At 42.7% G+C, this 18,260-nt stretch overlaps 1 protein-coding gene across 10 annotated transcripts in view; it reads right to left on the reverse strand.

Moving 5' to 3' along the window:
• fbrsl1 (fibrosin-like 1) overlaps nt 1-18,260 on the reverse strand; it is a 302,303-nt gene that overhangs the window by 159,012 nt on the left and 125,031 nt on the right. For all 10 annotated transcript variants that reach the window (XM_077521257.1, XM_077521256.1, XM_077521252.1 and 7 more), the window contains 2 exons: nt 13,847-13,948; nt 7,904-7,939 (listed from right to left, as the gene is read on the reverse strand). In XM_077521257.1, coding sequence (XP_077377383.1) covers nt 7,904-7,939; nt 13,847-13,948 — 138 coding nt within the window. The remainder of the gene's footprint in view (nt 1-7,903; nt 7,940-13,846; nt 13,949-18,260) is intronic.

Consider the following 18,260-nt stretch of genomic DNA (forward strand, 5'->3'; position numbering starts at 1 on the left):
CAGTATGTAATAAGGCATGTAAGGACAGCTAAAACACAGCAACCAGATGTTCTTTTTCCTCAAAGGAGTCTTTTCCTTTTGGAAACCAAACGTTCCCATCAGGGCGATATACAAGAAAATCCTACCGCTACGGAACCCTCATTCACAATCCACAGGAGTCTTTCTCTCTCTTCTACTCACCTCCGGTGGGTCGCTACGATAGTCTTCCAATTTCCCAGATAGATGTTTGTAATTGGAGCTCTAATTTATGTTCAAACCTTGGTGCTGGATAATGATATGGAGCATTGTAATTTGCTGATGCAAATTGTACGTATAATGGGGAGCCATAAAAGCCTCCGCAATCTCGGAGACTTGCCAAACACCCTGAGCGTTCATTACAGCCCTCATTAAAACATCCGCATCGGCATTGGGACCTCTTACAAATGGAAGAAGCATGTAATTGCTGCTTGATTGTGGTATATGTAACATATGATAAAGTGGAATTACCACTTTATTTGTCTACAGTGTCAGTGAAAGTTAATGTGCAGAAAGCCTAAAGGAAACCAATCCTTAGAGCTTTGTTGAACTACAACATTATAGTGTTTTTGGATAAGTGGGCCAAATGTGAGTTAGGGGACAGTGCATCCAGGACAAACTGAGAGTGATAATATTCAAGGCTTAGCTTAGGGGGTATAGCTAATGCCTTTACCCGCGAGAGTCTGTGCTTCATTTGGACCGACTTCAACATGGGTATATGCTGGAAATAAATCAACTGGATTTAATAGAATAAAAGATTAGTATTGTTCTTTTCCATTAACTAGGTCCAAAGTCATCACCATACATTAACTTTATGGGTGATGAAACTCGATTGGATAATGTTTAGATGAACTACCAAAGGCACCTTTAGCAAAAATAGATTTTACGCAAATGTCAATACTTCCTTTGAAAGTATGGCTGCTAGCCATTTTTAGTCGTTGATCTCAATTCAATGCTCACAAAGAGGACATGTATAACCCGACAAAGCTGAATGTAGCAGATCATAAGCAGCCGTAAGAGAAACACCGATCGGCAAATGCATTAAGAGTTCATTTAGAGCAACTGCGGGTATTTTCCAGACTACTCAACATAAATTCAAAGTGTCACATTTTATTTAAATGACCTGTCCCAGAGTGCCCTTTGTGTTTGTGCCTTTCTAATGCATGTCCATTAAGACAAAACCTGAGCAGCGTAACTGAAAATCGCACTCGTCTCCACACCTCTGAATGACTGCAGAGCGCCACGATCCAGAGCTGTGTGTGCTCAGTCACTGGAAAAGGATTTTCAGCTAAGCCATTCAGCCAGGGCCCCAGAAGCCTGAAGCCTTTATCTGCAGACCCTCTGATTGATGTGTTGTGGGCCCTGTTGCGGTTAACAGCAATTTTTATCCGTTGCTAACGGCAACGGCCCAGGTTCCTGATGTGTTGAGAGCAGCAGGGCCCGGGATCTGAAGCCGGACCACACACAGGGATAAACAAATAGGTTTTCATGGCAGACAGCCCTCATGGAGAGGCCACTGACAGGCAGCGCCCCACCCCAAGAACAGCACGATGTCAGGGGCCTGACCCACTCCTGCTGGGCTCTTGGTTTCCTGCACTAATTTTCACCATGTGAAGAACCGCTGCTGTGGAGACACCTGCATGCCCCACTGACAAGGAATCAGTGACAGAGATAGGAATTTATAGACAAAGAGAGACAGAGAGAATTCTTAAGAGACTCCATATACAGGAAGACATCTTTTACTGAAATAATGTCCAAATGTTTTTCCTCAGAGGATCACACAATTTTTACTTGTTATTAAACACGGTAAAACCAACCAATCAAGCGATTATACATTGTTTAAATAATGGCGTTCTTTTGAAAAATAGCTACATAAAGGCTTTCACATAGCTATCTTAAGAACACCAAATGAGTTGTGTACACTGTGAGCTAATGAGAAGTAACGATGTCACAGGGCAGCCATTTTGGAAAAGGGCTGCTTGATCACTCATAACAATTACAGACAATGGAGCATGGATTTTGAAATATCTTTATATTGCTCAAGTCTCCCAAATTGTCAACTGATTTTCATTTTTGCTGGTCGACAGATTAACACAAACAACAATGCCGCATTTTTCAAAAAAATCAATTTGTGAAAATTTAGCTTGAATCATAGCCACATTAACTCTTTGACCGCCAAAAACGTTTAATAACGTTGAGTAAAATCACGATGTATGCCGCCATAAACGTTAAGTGACATCAACTACTTTTCTTTTTCTTTTTCTTTTTTAGAATATCAGTGGTCAGTGCAACATCCAAGTGCAGCGCAGCTGGGTCAATGAGTTGTGAAATCAAAAACACCCACTAACTATGGCTAGCAGATTGCAGCGGGAGCTGCTCGGGCCCTAACTAGAGCTGCGAATTACAATGAAACATGACGCAATCTGATGAAGTAGAACGTTTTCAAGGCTGACGTTTTTTTTTAAAGCATAATTGCGGGCCATGCCAAAAGATGCCACGGGCCGCTAAAATGTGAAAGGCAAATAGCCCCCGGGCCATAGTTTGAACACTACTGACTTAAATATTTTCTTTTATCTATCAATTGTTGTGTTTAACAACCAATCCAGTGAATATGAATTGAATACATGCTAATAAAGGCTAAATGTGACTTACAACATGATTTCTCGACTATTTGAAAAATGCATCATCACTGGAACAGCAAAGTGAATTTTGAGCTCGACAAATCTGTTTGAAAAGACTCTCACACACGCACACCTCCAAAACTGTTGGGACTCATTGAGCATTAAATGTGATTATGACACCCCAAGCAGTGGAAGTGAAGAATGGTTGTGTGGCAGCTCCAGGCAAGCTTTGCTCGACTAAACTGCACGGCGAAGGTTTAAATCCATGACTGCACAAAGATAAACCCTGCCAAAACAGTCAAGTGAGATTATATTGCGTAGACAAAGATTGATGCTTTCATTGTGCATGAAAACATAAGCCATAGTTTGGCCTTGGGTGGTAAAAAAAAAAAAAAAAAAAAAGAGAGGGGGTGTGAAAGTAACTCAATTAATCTGAAAGGAAACGGTGGTGTGTTGTCTTTTTTGCCGAGCTTAACGGTCCTCTCCTCCTGTACCATATATCCAGCCCAGGGGTAGTGACAGAATGGGCAGATAGTCGCAGTGAGATTTTCCGACAATTTCCCTGCTTCTTGTAACTCCTATCTCGCAGACACAGAGGAGGGTGCTGGGTTCTTTATCAAAAAGCCCCTGAGAGAGTGATAAATCGCTTGAGTCCAGGCCCATCCGCGCTGAAATAACAAGCACGTAGCGGCGCAGGAAACAAGGCACATATATTGTCTCCCAAACACGGGCCAGGCTGTAATGAAGGCCGCACAAAGCAGACGGGATAAAGTCACCCTGATAAACAATTCCATATCCAGTCCCTCACAGGGTGCGAGATAGGGGGTCAGTCCTGCTGTGACATATCGCTGCTAGACTTAACAGAACCCTCTATTAGTAGTCACAGCTGAAAAAGAGATGAAAGGTCGGGATGGGGATAGCTCGGGAAGTGTTTTTGCAATTTCATCAACAAAAGGAGGTATGCACTCAATTCAGCTTCTAGTTCAGGGGTGTCAAACATAAGGCCCGGGGGCCGGATCAGGCCCGCAATGGGGTTTAATCCGGCCCGCGAGATGGTTTTGTAAAGTTAAAAAAAAAAAAAAAAAAAAAAGACTGTCGGCCCAATTAATCAGCCGGCCACAATCAAAGCTTATAAATTCATAATTACACAAGTAAGTCTCAGTTGAGCAATGCATCTTGTACATGGAATTGCTCTGAATGTCGTTATTTTAAACACAATTTAAAGTTAGTTTGTTTAAAAAAATAAAAACATGAATCAAACACAAACATGCTGAATAAGACACATTCAACTACACATATGACAAGGATTAACGTCCTTATAACTTCATTAACGGCACCCGGCACACAATCAGTGAACAATATACAGGTTTATGCAAAAAAAATTTAGGACAATATTTGTACAGATGCGCCCCACAATTTAGGGCTGGCCCACAAATAGCGAAAATCTGCATGTAATTGACGGCAATGTTTTAAAAATTATTTTACAATTTTACCGATCCGGCCCACTTGCGAATATATTTTCCTCCATGTGGCCCCTGAGCTAATATGAGTTTGACACCCCTGTTCTAGTTCCTTATCACAAGTTGTTCTTGTCAAAGAGAGGTATGCTTTAGGAAAAGAAGCACAAAGTGTTGTGCGCAATCTGTTAGACAAATTACACAAGCATGGCGTGCATTCAATATCAATGATTTTTTTTCAGCGTCACTATTATTGTGGTGTATGTTCTGACATGGCTATGCACAAGGAATGTGCACGGAAAATATGTTAAAATAAAATAGTAAATTAGCAGTAATCTATCCATCCACAGGCAGGGTACAACTTGGAATGGATGCTAGCCAATGACAGGGCATACAAACGTATTTATACTCACATTTACACCTATAAAATACGGGCATTTTGCATGTTTTGATATGTGGGAGGAAATTGGAGTACCGGAGTTCTCGGAGTACCGGATTGTCCTACGACACAGATGATTGATATAATCAGCTCATCAGCAAGCTCTGCAGAAGCCTGATAACAATCCTGATATTTAGAATAAGCTATGTTGGAGGATGGGAGCATCTAAAACCTGGAGGATTCTGGCCTTCGAGGACCAGGAGTGAGGAAGCCTGCCATAGGCACTAATAATACACACCCATTTAGTCCCATATGTTGGCTTTTGAATAATAATATGGATGGTCCTTAACCTCTTTGTCTTAGAGGACACAATGACCATGAATTCCAAAAACACTTTGTGTTAGTCCTTCTCAGATAAGCTCAGACTTAGAGAAGACGGCAGCATTTCTGGGCGTTGTTGATATTCGGCTTTTATTTTGCATGGTAGATTTGAACTTGCATTTGTAGATGTAGTGACAATAATCATGTCATAATGGGTTTCCGAAGTGTTCCTGAACCCATGCGGCAATACCCTTTACACAATGATGCTGGTTTTTAATACAGTGGCCCCTGAGAGATCTGAGGTTTTTGGTCTTGTTGCTTGCGCGCAGAGATTTCTCCAGATTCTCTGAATCTTTTGATGATGTTTTGGACCGTAGACGATGGAATCTCCACAGTCCTTGCAGTTGCACAGTATGGTGAGAAACTTTTGGACTATTTGCTCACGCAGATGTTCACAAAATGGTGACAAAGGTGACAAATAACAAGCTTTGATCAACAAGCGTGATAATTTGTAGAAAGTCCGAGCTGTAGATGTCAAAGAGTAGCTGAGTTGAACTGTCTTTTCTGTCACAATTGTTGGTGCCCTCCTCTGAACTAGCCTGGCTGACCCTCCTACACCGCCCTTCCACCTCCTACATAGCCCTCCACCCACATGCGTAGCCTCTCTCTCCCTTTTCCACCAGTCCGAACACTCAGTCCAGCCCCTGGCCTTCTTCAAGACCAACTCCTCCTCCCTTACCCACTCAGCCTTTGCCTGGAAGCTCCCTGGAGCCCACGCCCGACCCCGCAACCTCTGCCACCCCCCACCCCCTTTTCGAAACCATCATTCTGTAAGGCCCGGAGCACTTACAGATGAGATGCCTGCAGAAATCAAGTGGGCTCGGCAGCTGAGCAGATTGAGAGTCAGAGCTCAGTACCCAGGAGATGCCCGGAGGCTACAAAACACTGCAGATAGCAATGTCGGAAAGCCAGAAAGTGGAGACAGACAACGTGAGACTTCCTGCCCTCCTTACCGGTCTATCTTTTGCTTGCACAATGCCGCCTGCAAATCACCACCCAGCGAGCCTTCCCGCCACATCCATATCCGACCCCCATCAACGGCCTTGCTCTCTGCCGACTCAAACTGACAGCTTGAGCCAAAGGCCTCCGCGTGCTTTTTTGGAAGGACACGCTTGTTTTCATCTGTGAATTTGCAGCCGCTGGGGAACGGAATGTGACATGTTCTATTAAAACAACGTTTTCGAAAAAGATGCACGGAGATCAATGTCTTTTGAAGTTACACTTTGTTCGGGGCTTTAATACAGTCCTTTGAGGCCGATTAGCAATGACAAACCATGTCAAGCATTGTAGTTGTTTTGTTTGTTTAGACGGCTGCTTCCAGTTTGCAATACGAATTGCCATATGCCACTCATCAGCTAAAAGTAGCACACTTTAAAGAACGTTCCTCTTATGAGCTCATCTTTCCGCAAAGGACAGAAAGGACGACTGCTGTCTCTATTACCAAGAGACTACACACATCAGTGAAATGAGAGCGCAAATGTGCAGCTTTCAAACTCAGGGGCGAGACAACGGATGCTTTAACGGGATAAAAATAGCCATTGTTCGTGTGGCTAGCTGTGAAAGAATTAGCTGAAGGTTTTGTGGGCGGATGTTTTGTCTTGTTGCACCGTGAAAAACATGAAGAACCTCAATCACTGCACACACGTTTAACACACTGGTTCTTAATCGTGTTGGAGGGACTGAAACCAACCAGTTTCCTATGCACGTTCACTGAACTCTTCTTTATTGGAAAATAAAAATGATTTATTTATTTTTTTAAAATAGGGTTTACTGGTGAAGAAAATGAACAGGGAGAGTAGCCTTTCATCCAATCTGGCTTGCTTCACCTTCAATTCAGAAAGCGTTGTGTTCTTGTAACCCCCCCGGAGCGGAACCATATTTGAAAACCGTTAAAGCCGATCGGTTCAACAGTATATATCCATCCATCCATTTTCTTGACCGCTTCTTCCTCACAAGGGTCACGGGGGGTGCTGGAGCATATCTCAGCTGGCTCTGGGCAGTAGGCGGGGGACACCCTGGACCGGTTGGCAGCTAATCGCAGGGCACACAGAGACGAACAACCATCCACACTCACAAGCACACCTAGGGACAATTCGGAGCGCCCAATTAACCTACCATGCATGTCTTTGGAATGAGGGAGGAGACCGGAGTACCCGGAGAAGACCCACGCGGGCACGGGGAGAACATGCAAACTCCACCCAGGAAGGCCGGAGCCTGGACTCGGACCCGAGTCCTCAGAACTGGGTGGCGGACGTGCTAATCACTCAGCACCGTGCCGCCGAGTCAAAATCAGTTAACAAAAAAATGTCCAGCAGAAAAATGTGGCTCTGAAAGGGTTCCTTGAATTTTGCCTAGATAGCTAGTTGTGCTAGACTACAATTGCTCAACTTGACATTGCAAATCGAAAACAGCAGTGGCCCCAGAATTGAACCCTGTGGAACACCATATGTTATACATGTGAATTCATATTGCGCATATTCATCCGACCACTTCCTTCTTTTTTTTTGCTCAACGTAGTATGAAGGGATTACAATAATAAAGCAATCACACGACGTACTATCACAACAATCACAACTATTGAGCGCGCCAAATTCTCTGCAGCTCCAGATAGGCCAAAGGATCACCAGCAGCCAATGATGGCTAAACGGGACGTATCATAATGAATCATACGAGTTGGTTGTGTCTTGACCTCCACCGAACATCTGAGACTGACTCACCGAACACCTGGCGTTCGACTGGACCCAGGTAACGAACCACTGGTTTAACACATTTGTTACAATGTTCTGAATTAAGAGAAAATAAAACTGAACACAACGTGCAAAAGTGGAAGGAGCCAAGATGGATGCGAATAAAACAAGACACTTTTTCGCCAAGGTAGTACAGGACACCTTGCTCCGATTTAATCAGTCCGACAAAATTAATGCTTCTAATATGATTTCTCCATTACACTATTTAACATAATTAAAATGTGGAGCGCCGGGGCCATAAAGCAGGTCGTTGAAGATTGTAATTTTCGCCATAAAGCTATGAAGCATGAAAATGTCACTTACCGAGTAGTCGCGGCGTGACAGCGAGTGAGTGGAACTCTGTAGGGAGAAAGAGGAGAACAAGAATGACCTTTAAGGAGCATTTCACTCCCCGACACAGACATGATGAAGCAGTGCCGCTTTAATATCAATATTCACGTTAACCTTTTACCCAGCCCGTGGCGCCACGTATGCCGCAGCTGCAGACCGCTACCCGCTAACGTTCGGGTCCCCACAACGGCATTCAGCGAGCAGCCATATACAGCTCATAGATGCGTATTTATTTTGCAGAGGAAGTGAGTAAAACTTTCAATATTTTGTAAAATTACAAATACAAAGTCCCCCCTCATTTTATTAATTTTTTTTTTTTAGCCGTCCCCGCTGCTAGTCGGCTCAGACGCTAAGCTGTTGAACATTTTAAACGTACAAATATTTAGGATTGAGTTTCCATAGGTTATGACAAAGTACATTATGTTTTTTTTTTGTTTGTTTTGTTTTTTGTTTTGTTTTTTAATTATCTGTAAAGAAAAAAAAACACATTTATATAATTTCTGTGGGAGTGGATGAAGGAAAAAAAATGTTTCAAAGCTACTGATATCAGGATATATAATTAAATAAAATCCACAAAGGAAGAAAAAAAAAGGAATTAGGAATTAGAAATTAGGATATATACTTGTCATTAATTTCATGCAATTTAAAAGTAAATTCAATATTGAGATATATAGGTCTTTCTTTAAAATGATCTGTCGTTTCGGGAAATTTTATGTATCAAAAGTACCATTGGTATCGGTACCGGTGACTACATTTGAGTACTTATAGTAATATCGGTCTGAATAAAAGTGGTATTGGACATCCCTATTTTTCAGTAATCAATTAATCGTTTTGATATTTATTTTTTTTTTTTTACTAAATGTGTCCAAATGCTCAGAATTTCAGCGTCCCAAAACAGTAAATCAATACTAATCCATTCATAATCGTCCCGCAAAACCGACTGATTGTACTTAAAAAATAAATAAATATAAAATAAAAATAAAACAAATAAAAACAAAAAATGCTTATACTATGGAAAACAACGATCAACATTGTTGCCTAATTTCTGACAAGTTACGGGATCAAATCAATAACTGAATCATAATTAATTTATGTTTATGTACAATTCCCACACTGTCAATTTGAAATAATGTCCTGTATTTGAATAAAGGGATCCTTTGGCTAAACATAATCAACAGTTTAGTATTTTATTTTATTTTTTAAATAATAGTTTGTTGCAGCCGTATACAAGCAGTTAGGAGCACCATGGTGCATCTTCTTCTAGCATTACAATGCCACCGTCAATGACAAAGCAAGTTCTTCTAGAAGGCATAACGACACAAAAAATAATAAAAGCTTCAGGTTCCGTAGTGAGTTCTTCTTAAATTGAACATTCATCGGAGTCCCTACAAAAATCCCGTCGGAAGGGGAACAAAGAAGTAGGAAAGCTAATCTATATTTTCATAACTATAATCAGAGCTAAACATTGCAAGGAGACATTAAGCCCCTCCTGTGATTTCCTATGCAGGCCAGTAAATGCCAAACAAGAACAGGGATGGATACAGAAAAGCCCGGATTTGTCTTCTGTTCTCTGGCACAGTTTGTCTTCACCCAGCAGGAGCACCAATCTCAAAATCCCTCCCTCTACTTCCACTTTCCACGACTGCTTTTATTCTTCTGTCTAGGAAGGCAATTTCTCCCCCCGGCCTCTGGAGGGAACTTTTCTGCTCGAGCAATTTCATCCACGGGTCTACCTTCAATCCAAACAACCCCCCCCACATACCTTCAACCACGACTGTTTCTTTCCTGGTGCTCCTCATCCATTCTTCCACACCTGCACTTAGGCCTGTGTACCCCCCCCCCCCCCCCACGATTTGTAGGACAGCCCCCGTGGTGACGATTACGCAGAAATCCCGCCGTGAACCGGAAAGCGACGAGCTCGGCGGGAATCAAAAGGCTATCTCCAACTCTCTGATCCCTTCACCGTCAGAACGGGATGGGGGGGAGGAGATGAAGAGCTAGACATGATGTCAATTATGTGCACAAAAGACAAAACAAGTATTTTCTGGCGAAAATGAGATTTGTGGTCCATGTGTTCATACCGCAATTTGAAACAGGCTGTGTAAATAAGTCAAGGGTTGTGTGGCGTGCATGTGCGCTAGGAGGCCATTTGGAATCGATCCTTCCCTCTTTCCTCTCTTTAGTTTTTCCTCTGGTCTCTTGAGATCTCTTTAATTTGTTGGAATTTAGAGGTTTCTGGGGTTGGCGTAAGACTGGTTTTGTAACCACGCAGGAGGTGTTTGGTTGGTGCTGGATTTCACTTTGATGGACTGGATGTGCTGGTTTCTGTGGATCTCACTCTGCCTCATCTATCCTTCCCTCCTTCCTCTCTTTAGTTTTTCCTCTGGTCTCTTGAGGTCTCTTTAATTTGTTGGAATTTAGAGGTGTCTGGGGTTGGCGTAAGACTCTGATTTTGTAACCATGTGGAAGGCAGGAAGTGTTTGGTCGGTGCTGGATTTTACTTTGATTTATCTTTCTTTTCTTTGACCTTTCCTCTGGTCTCCTGACCTTCTGAACTTCACGACTCTGGCGAGACTCTGAAGTATCCGGTTAAGGTGAAGGGTAATGGGATTTTTATGAGGTTTTAGGTGAATTAATGGGTATAAATTTGCGCGTATTTGCATGCACACACACACATATGTGCACACATATGCACGCACACAAACGCACACATGCACATAAAAAAAAAAAAAAGGAAGCCATTTGGAATTAGCTAAACTATGTAGAGTTCATTCAACATGGCACATTCTGGGTTCGAAAGAGAGGCTTATTTAAATGATAATGAGGGACAATCCATTGGATTTAGTACTGGTGAAGGGAGAAAAAGAGGGGCGGGAGCAGCAGGGGGGGTGGGGTATCCATTAAAACGCCAGCGGTTCATAAGCCATAGGGTCGGCATATAGCTAAACACTCGCTCTTAAAAGCCATTATACATGGCTCTCAATGGATTTCTGCAGTGCTTAGGACTTCAAAAGGATTTAAGAACTCAACCCCAGAGAGCGAGAATTCGGGGGAGGGTGAAGGGACGTGCGTGCGTGCGTGCGTGTATGAGAGGGAGTGCATCGGTGTTCGTTGATAGAAGGCGAGACAACAGGGCGAATGCTGGCGGCATGGAAGGGTTAACTAACCGCTCGGGAGAAGAAAAATGTTGCTAAATCCGCCCCCTAATCCTCTCCACATTTCCATGCCCCCTCCTCCATCAAGAAAAAAAAAAAAACAGAATGCGTAAAGAATAAAATAGTGGAGAGAAGAGTGGGTGGTGTTAACATTTTCCCATCCTAGATCATTGTTTCTATCATTGACGAGTAACGGTCGAAATGTTTGTATTTTTTCCTTCAGGAGCAATTTTGCTAATCAAAGAGTTTATATGAGAAGCAAAATAGTAATTTTGATGAGCAATTATTTGTAAGTTAATACCACGGACCTTAACTCATTTGCTCCCAATAACGTGTAAATACGTTTTTTTTTTTTTTAAATGTTTTAACTTTCCCAAAGACGTATTTATATTGGGGTTTTTTTGGGGGGGGGGGTTATGCTAGAGCATACACAAGGCTTTGATGCAGCCTCTCAACTGCAAAGAATGGTTGTAGAAATGGTAGTTATTACACAAACGGCCAGCAGGTGGCAGCAGAGCTTCCCTGCGATTTGTGTCCTCAACGTCATCAGTACCGGACAATAATGACAAGGAAAGCGAGGCAAGACTTGCTGTTAACTGTGGAAGTTAATCAAGTCAGGTGGGTTGGTTTATTTGTAAACAGGAGTTTATTTGAGACCCCCAACAGCAGCACAACCCTCAGAACCCACCCCCACCCCCATTCCCATATTTCCCTAATCCATGTGTGGCTTAGTGCTGCACCGCAAGCACAATTACCTCGTCAAAATAAACAGATAAAGAGCCAAAGCACGGCAATGAACAAACAGCATCGCTGCCATTTTTTTTGGAGCATCTGCTCCCAAATTGATGCATGACTGTTTTTTTTTTTTTTGTTTTTTTTTTTTGTTTTTTAAGTCGGACAGGCAGGCGACAACATCCACGTCACATTTGTCTGTGTTTCTTTTGGCTCCGCGACAAGAGGAATCCATTTTCAGTCGCGGTCGACGCGGCGATCATTAGCTCGAAGCTCTTAAAAGCTGTCGAGACTTTGATCTGCTTGAGCACGCGTTATGCAAATTTGTGATGTTGTTGGTTTTAGTGCGAGTGATTATAAGCGGCTGAAGGGGAAAAAAAAAATGTAAGGAATGCAATGACGAGGTTTGTGATTCATGGCCTGGGTTAAATGGAATACAAACTCCATTTCAGACACGGGGAGACGGACAGAAGAAATAGCAAGACAGCCAGATGGTCGGACATGGAGACGCGGATGGCATGGTGACAAGCGCCGGCGTCTGCGCGCCATTTATTTGGCAGCGTATTAGAGAGATATCCCACATCTAACACTGTCAACAACTGCAGCATGCAATTCCAGTCTCTTCCTCCCTCAAAGCCCCCCCCACCGCCACGATTGCTTCCACCGTCACTCATTCGTGGCCCCTCCCTTCCTCACGTGTCAGAGCTGTCAACTGACGTCGTGTTTTTTCGCTGACAAGCCCTGCTCTTGCTTTTGACTTTTTCATTAAGAGACAATCCTTTTGTACAAAACGAGACGAGAGGACAGCATACGAGAGAATCAGACGCCGCAAGACGGAGAAACAATGAGCACCAGGAAGTGACAGATTAGTGATTTTTTTTTTTAATTGGGCCGGATTTTCAATTGGAAAATTGAATAGCTTAAAACAGTGTATTTAACAAGTTCATTAAACCTTTTTTTTTTTTTTTTTGCTTCTATTGATTCAGCAGTGCTGAATTCGGCTTCCTGCTTTTGACAGATAAATGAACGCTCTGATTGAGTTTAGTTTTGGGGGGGGGAAATCGGCGGCGCTGCTTGACAGGCATTTGTTGGGATGCATATTTCTACATTCATTTAAAAATGCGGCTTCGGATTTAGCATAAATTCTCATTACTTTCCCAGTATCTAAATTGCATTATTTCAAGCCTGACGTTGAACCCAATGCATGGCCTCAATTTTCCTTTGCCACCTACTCATCCTCTAAATGAGCTGGCATATGAATTCTGCCACAGTGATAATTGGAACAGGTTTTTGTTTTTTTTGTTTTTTTAACTCATTCCATGCCAGGGTCAGGCTACACTTGGCTAAACCCTGTTAGGTCATGTCTGCCGTACATTTAACTGCGTCACGGTTCAAATTACCGGTATACTTAATGATTAATAACTTATTTATTAACTTACCCTGGACATCCAAGTCAAATAATGCTTTTTCAAATACAGTCAAACCTCGGATTTTGGACATAATCCGTTCCAGAAGGCTTGTTCGAAATCCGAAACAATTTTTCCCATTATAATTAATGTAAATAATTTTAATCCGCTCCAAGTCTAATTAAAAAAAAAAAAAAAAAAAAAGATTTTCGTAAATAACAATGAACAGGTCTGCTCCGAATGAACTTTTTGAACACGAATGCGCTACGGAGGAAGCATCCCGGGCATTCAAGTTAGCTTGAATCACGAGTGAGTCGCGTTCAGGTACGCTCGGCTTTTTTCAGTTTGGTTGAGAGACGAATTTTTGGACCAGAGACATGAAATTCTCGGATTTTCTGGTCGAAAACCGATTTGGTCGAGAACTGAAGCGTTCGAAAACCGAGGTTTGACTGTATATATTTTTATGAACTGAGGAGGAATGGTGGGCTACTTAGAATATGATATCTGATTTGAGCTTTCCATTGCTTTCTTTGCCTCTTTATGCCTTTTTCCTGGAAGATGGCTGTTACCCTCTGTCAGAGGAAAATGAGTAAAACAATGGAAACGCTTTGGCCGTGTCTCACCTCATTCAGCTGCTCCTTGCTGTTGCTCCTGTGAGGTAGGCTGAAGTCCGACACTGTCTCGTCTTTACAAAATTTCACCGGACAGAGCAGGAATGGTTTGATCTGGAAGACACAAGAGAAAAAAAATCACAATTTGATTCTAATGTCTTTTCCCCACACTGTGAAGCTCTCTGCATACAGTAGGCAGCAATGCATTACAATGTGGAATAACGATAATGGTTTCGTTTACACAAACTTGTTGGAATGGTGATTTCTTTCTGAGTTTTCACGTTCTCGTTGGGCTTGTGTATAGTTCTGCTGTGTACTGTACTTATTTCAGCATCCTGTTGGAGGACCCATGACCGTTGGCTGAAATGAAGATTTTAGACATATTTTCCCTTTGGATTGTCTTTTAAGTTTAAAATTTTAATACACTCTGCACTGATTCAAAACACAATATTCCAGATGTAACAAATCCGCCACAGAACATAAACAAGCCTTCTTATGCAAGACTTAACACAAAGTGAATGATCAGCTGGACGGGATCGCCTGATATTTTGCATTTTCTGCACATTTTTTTTTGCATGACTCTAAAGTCTTTGATTGATCGTTGAATTAATGATGTCACGGACATGATAATATTTGAGAATATTTCTGTCGATTCTCAGTGAACAGTACACAAGTAAACTTAAGATGTTACAACCTGTCAAGGGACTAGTGTTCATTAATACAGAGTACACCGTCCCACTTTAACTCATTTGCTCCCAATAACGTGTAAATACGTTTTTTTATGTTTTAAGTGTCCCAAAGACATATTTATACGTTGTTTTTTTATGCTAGAGCAAACATAAGGCTTTGATGCAGCCTCTCAACTGCAAAGAACGGTTGCAGAAATGGTAGTTATTACACAAACGGCCAGCAGGTGGCAGCAGAGCAAAGGAGATCAATCAGGGCCATGTAGAAAAAAAAGCTAAATTACTTACAATTTTAAATAGATTTGTGAAGACTGATGAAACTTAGCTCTCTTCTAATGCTAATTGCTGCAAATCAGTAACAGATAGAAACATACTTTCTTTCCTGATGAAAGAAGAGACTTTAATCTTTCTTTTGATAGGTTCCATGCTTTTATAGCAATTGAACACAATATTCTGTGGGCCAAAATCAGTCAAAATCCAGTACAACAGCCGGGAGCAAATGGGATTGCTTCTGTGAAAATGGAGGCGAGTGAATGAGTTAAATAAAATACACACAAAAAATATAGAGGGTAAGTAAACAAGTTATTTATATTGGTATAGGCCGCCAGCCGCATCAATTTCAAGTTACTTCAGTGACCATTTTCGATTTTCTTTCTTTGAACGGAACGGAAGGCAACCAACAATTTTTGCCAGTGCTGTGTGTGAGTCACAACCCGCCTTTGCTGAGACCACAGTAAAGAAAAGAAAAAAAAACGTTTTGGTATAAAATGTCACTTTCCAGCTTTAATGGACAAATGGAAAGAGCAGAGTTTATCCACCCACATGACGCTAACCCAAATGCGATTATGGATGGCTTGTTTTATTACAGACCATTCAGGGCCGTAGCTGGCGTGCATCCAAATTCCCAACCAGATGGAAGGTTGGCAAGCTAAGCGCAGAAGTGTCTGGGCCACTGCGGCACCAGCCAATCACGGTGTCCCGTGCTACCTCCCCACCTTGGAGTTAAAGTGGTGACGGCTGCGGGGTGCATTCCATTCAACGAGCTATTTACATGTAGCACCTCCCCCGGTGACACGATCTCCGGCTGGCCTTGGTCTCCTGATCTCCACTGTAATTTAAGCAGATCACTGCTACAATTAACCTTTCCCAGTAAATATCAATTATGGCCCCCGGCTGGGCTAGAATTAAAAGGGTCATCAGCTAATCTGACAGGTCCTGAACGCGACCACCTGGCAGGTGGGGGGAAGGCAGCTGAGAGAGAGTGTTTGTCTACCCTTGTGCCCACCAGCTCACATGCCAAGTGGACGTGATTCCCTTTTAATTACACTGCTGCTGGCTGGGCAAGCGTGACGATTGGCCACAGGGCGTGAACGGTGCTCCGAGGTCAGGAATGACATGATGGGTTGGAAGTGAGAATGCCAGAGAAAAGGAACATGCTTAGGTCAAACAAGACTCTTTCATACTGGCTATTGAATTCTCTCACCTCGCTGTCCTGTGTGTAAAAGGGGTGTGGGGTTTTTCCAGCTTCTAACATAACATTGAAGGTGTAAGAGGTAGAACACCAGCAGCCAGGATCAGCGTATGTAACACCTGCGACACTTGTGTTCAAAGTACGGGTGTCGAAATTGGCGCGTTAAAATCGAGTTCATTTAAAATTCCTTTAAAGGGCCACGATGCAAGATTCAGAGTTTTTTGCACATTTGCGACCCCTCTGGCGAAACGTGGAACGGACCCCAACGACGTGCACACGGCCCGGAGCGCGCGTGACGTTTTCGGGCACGAGCAAACGTCCAAAGTTAATCGAACAAACGTAAACACGGAGCACAACGCCTTTTTCATAGGCTTAATAAAGTCTACAGAGGTAAGAAATGTATTAATATTCAAGTTACTTTGTATGTGAAAGCCATTTTGAGTGATAAAAGCTTACGTAATTCCAAACGTAAATAGTGCATTCCGTGAATCCGATGACATTGAGGATAGCAATACGTTGACATGAGTAAGCGACCGTGTGGTAGTTTTATTGTGTACTGCTAATCATAAATAGACCCTATCGTATTTTGGTTACCAAGTCTTACCTTTTTAGCAAAAAGTCAGCAAGCTGTGGGTCCCGTTTCATCCCCAGGAGAGCTCTTATCATTATATTCTTTGTTTTCCACAATGCAATGTCCAAACTTCACTGGAATTGTGAGTTTGTACTTTATAAAATGTCTCAAATGTAGAAGCAAAGCTGACTCATTTTAAAATGGTATTGGGCTTTTTATGGTTGATTTGCATTTGAGGTTGTGTTGATGCCAAGAAAATTATTTATTTGGAGTGTCGTTTCCATCCATCCTTCCATTTACTACCGCTTATCCGAGGTCGGGTCGCGGGGGCAGCAACTTTAGGAGGGAAACCGAGATCTCCCTCTCCCCAGCCACTTCAACCAGCTCCGCCGGCGGGATCCGAAGGCGTTTCCAGGCCAGCCGAGAGACATAGTGTGTCTCCAGCGTGTCCTGTGTCGTCCCCGGGGCCTCCCGCCGGTAGGACATGCCCGGAACACCTCCCCAGGGAGGCGTCCCACGGGTTCACCACCAGTGGGAGGGGCCAAAGGGGTCGGGTGCAGTGTAGGCTGGGTGGTGGAGACCTTGGCGGACCGACCCCCGGCTGCAGAAGCTGGAGTAGAGTTTATGAACAACAACAACAAAAATCACCTAGCTAAGTGAGAACCTGTGTTTTACATGAATTATGTACAAGAAATTAGTACCATTAGTCTCGGTATTGAACATGCCTCCAGTGTTTCTCTGGAGGCCGCTGCTCTGTGCTCTTTAATTATCTTCAAAGGGCCCTCCAGCATCTTAATCCCACCACCACCCCCCAAGTTGAGTGGTGCTGACTTTGTCTGCTCATTTCTACTTTAACCCTGGGTGAAGTCACAATTCCCCCCCCTGCTTAGAAAGGTCTTGTCAAGGCAACGACAGAGACACTGGAGGCCCACGTCAGTTCACGTTAGGCTTGGCTGACGTTCTTGGCAGCGCAAATCACTCTGAAGCCTTAGAAGTCGGCTCAAGGCTGCTGGGGGATGCTTTTGTCGTCCCACCCCCTTTCTCCTCATACTCCCTCGTTCACCTTGCAGGAGGTTTGAGGGGGGACACTGGAAGACCGCGCAGTCTTCCACTATCTGCCTCTCCTGGGATGAAAGACGCCGTTGCCGCAACTTCGCTTTTCCCGCTAGTTCCATCTTCTCTTATACTCTCCATCGTCTCTCCCTAGTCAGTCATCAGCTGTCAGCAGTTATAAGGGCGGTTGCGCTTCACCCTTGTGTCGGTGTCAGTCTTTATGACCCTTAAATCAGGGGTGTCCAAACTTTTTCATTTGAGGGCCACATAACAGAAAATCCGAAGGACGCAAGGGCCACATCATGTTATGAAGAGAAATTGTGTTTAGTCCTAAAAATTGTACAAATAATTTATTTGTGCTTTTGGATATTTAGAAAAATGCGACAAACCAATTTATTTGTAATATGGCAGTAGGGTTATTATGGATTTGGAATTTTTCATTTTAGTTTTTATTTTGTTTTGAGGTTGTTGTTTTTTTTATTTAGTTAGTTTTAAGTATTTTTCAGGGTGGTTCTGGTAGTTAGTTTTAGTTCTTTAATAATGATTAGTTTTAGTTTAGTTAATTTCAGTATTATTATTATTATTATTATTATTATTTCTAATGTGTATTACTCGTGCGCAACATTTAAAAAACACAATGGGCGC

The sequence above is a fragment of the Festucalex cinctus genome, chromosome 5 (assembly GCF_051991245.1).
Source record: "Festucalex cinctus isolate MCC-2025b chromosome 5, RoL_Fcin_1.0, whole genome shotgun sequence".
NCBI classification, from domain to species: Eukaryota; Metazoa; Chordata; class Actinopteri; order Syngnathiformes; family Syngnathidae; genus Festucalex; species Festucalex cinctus.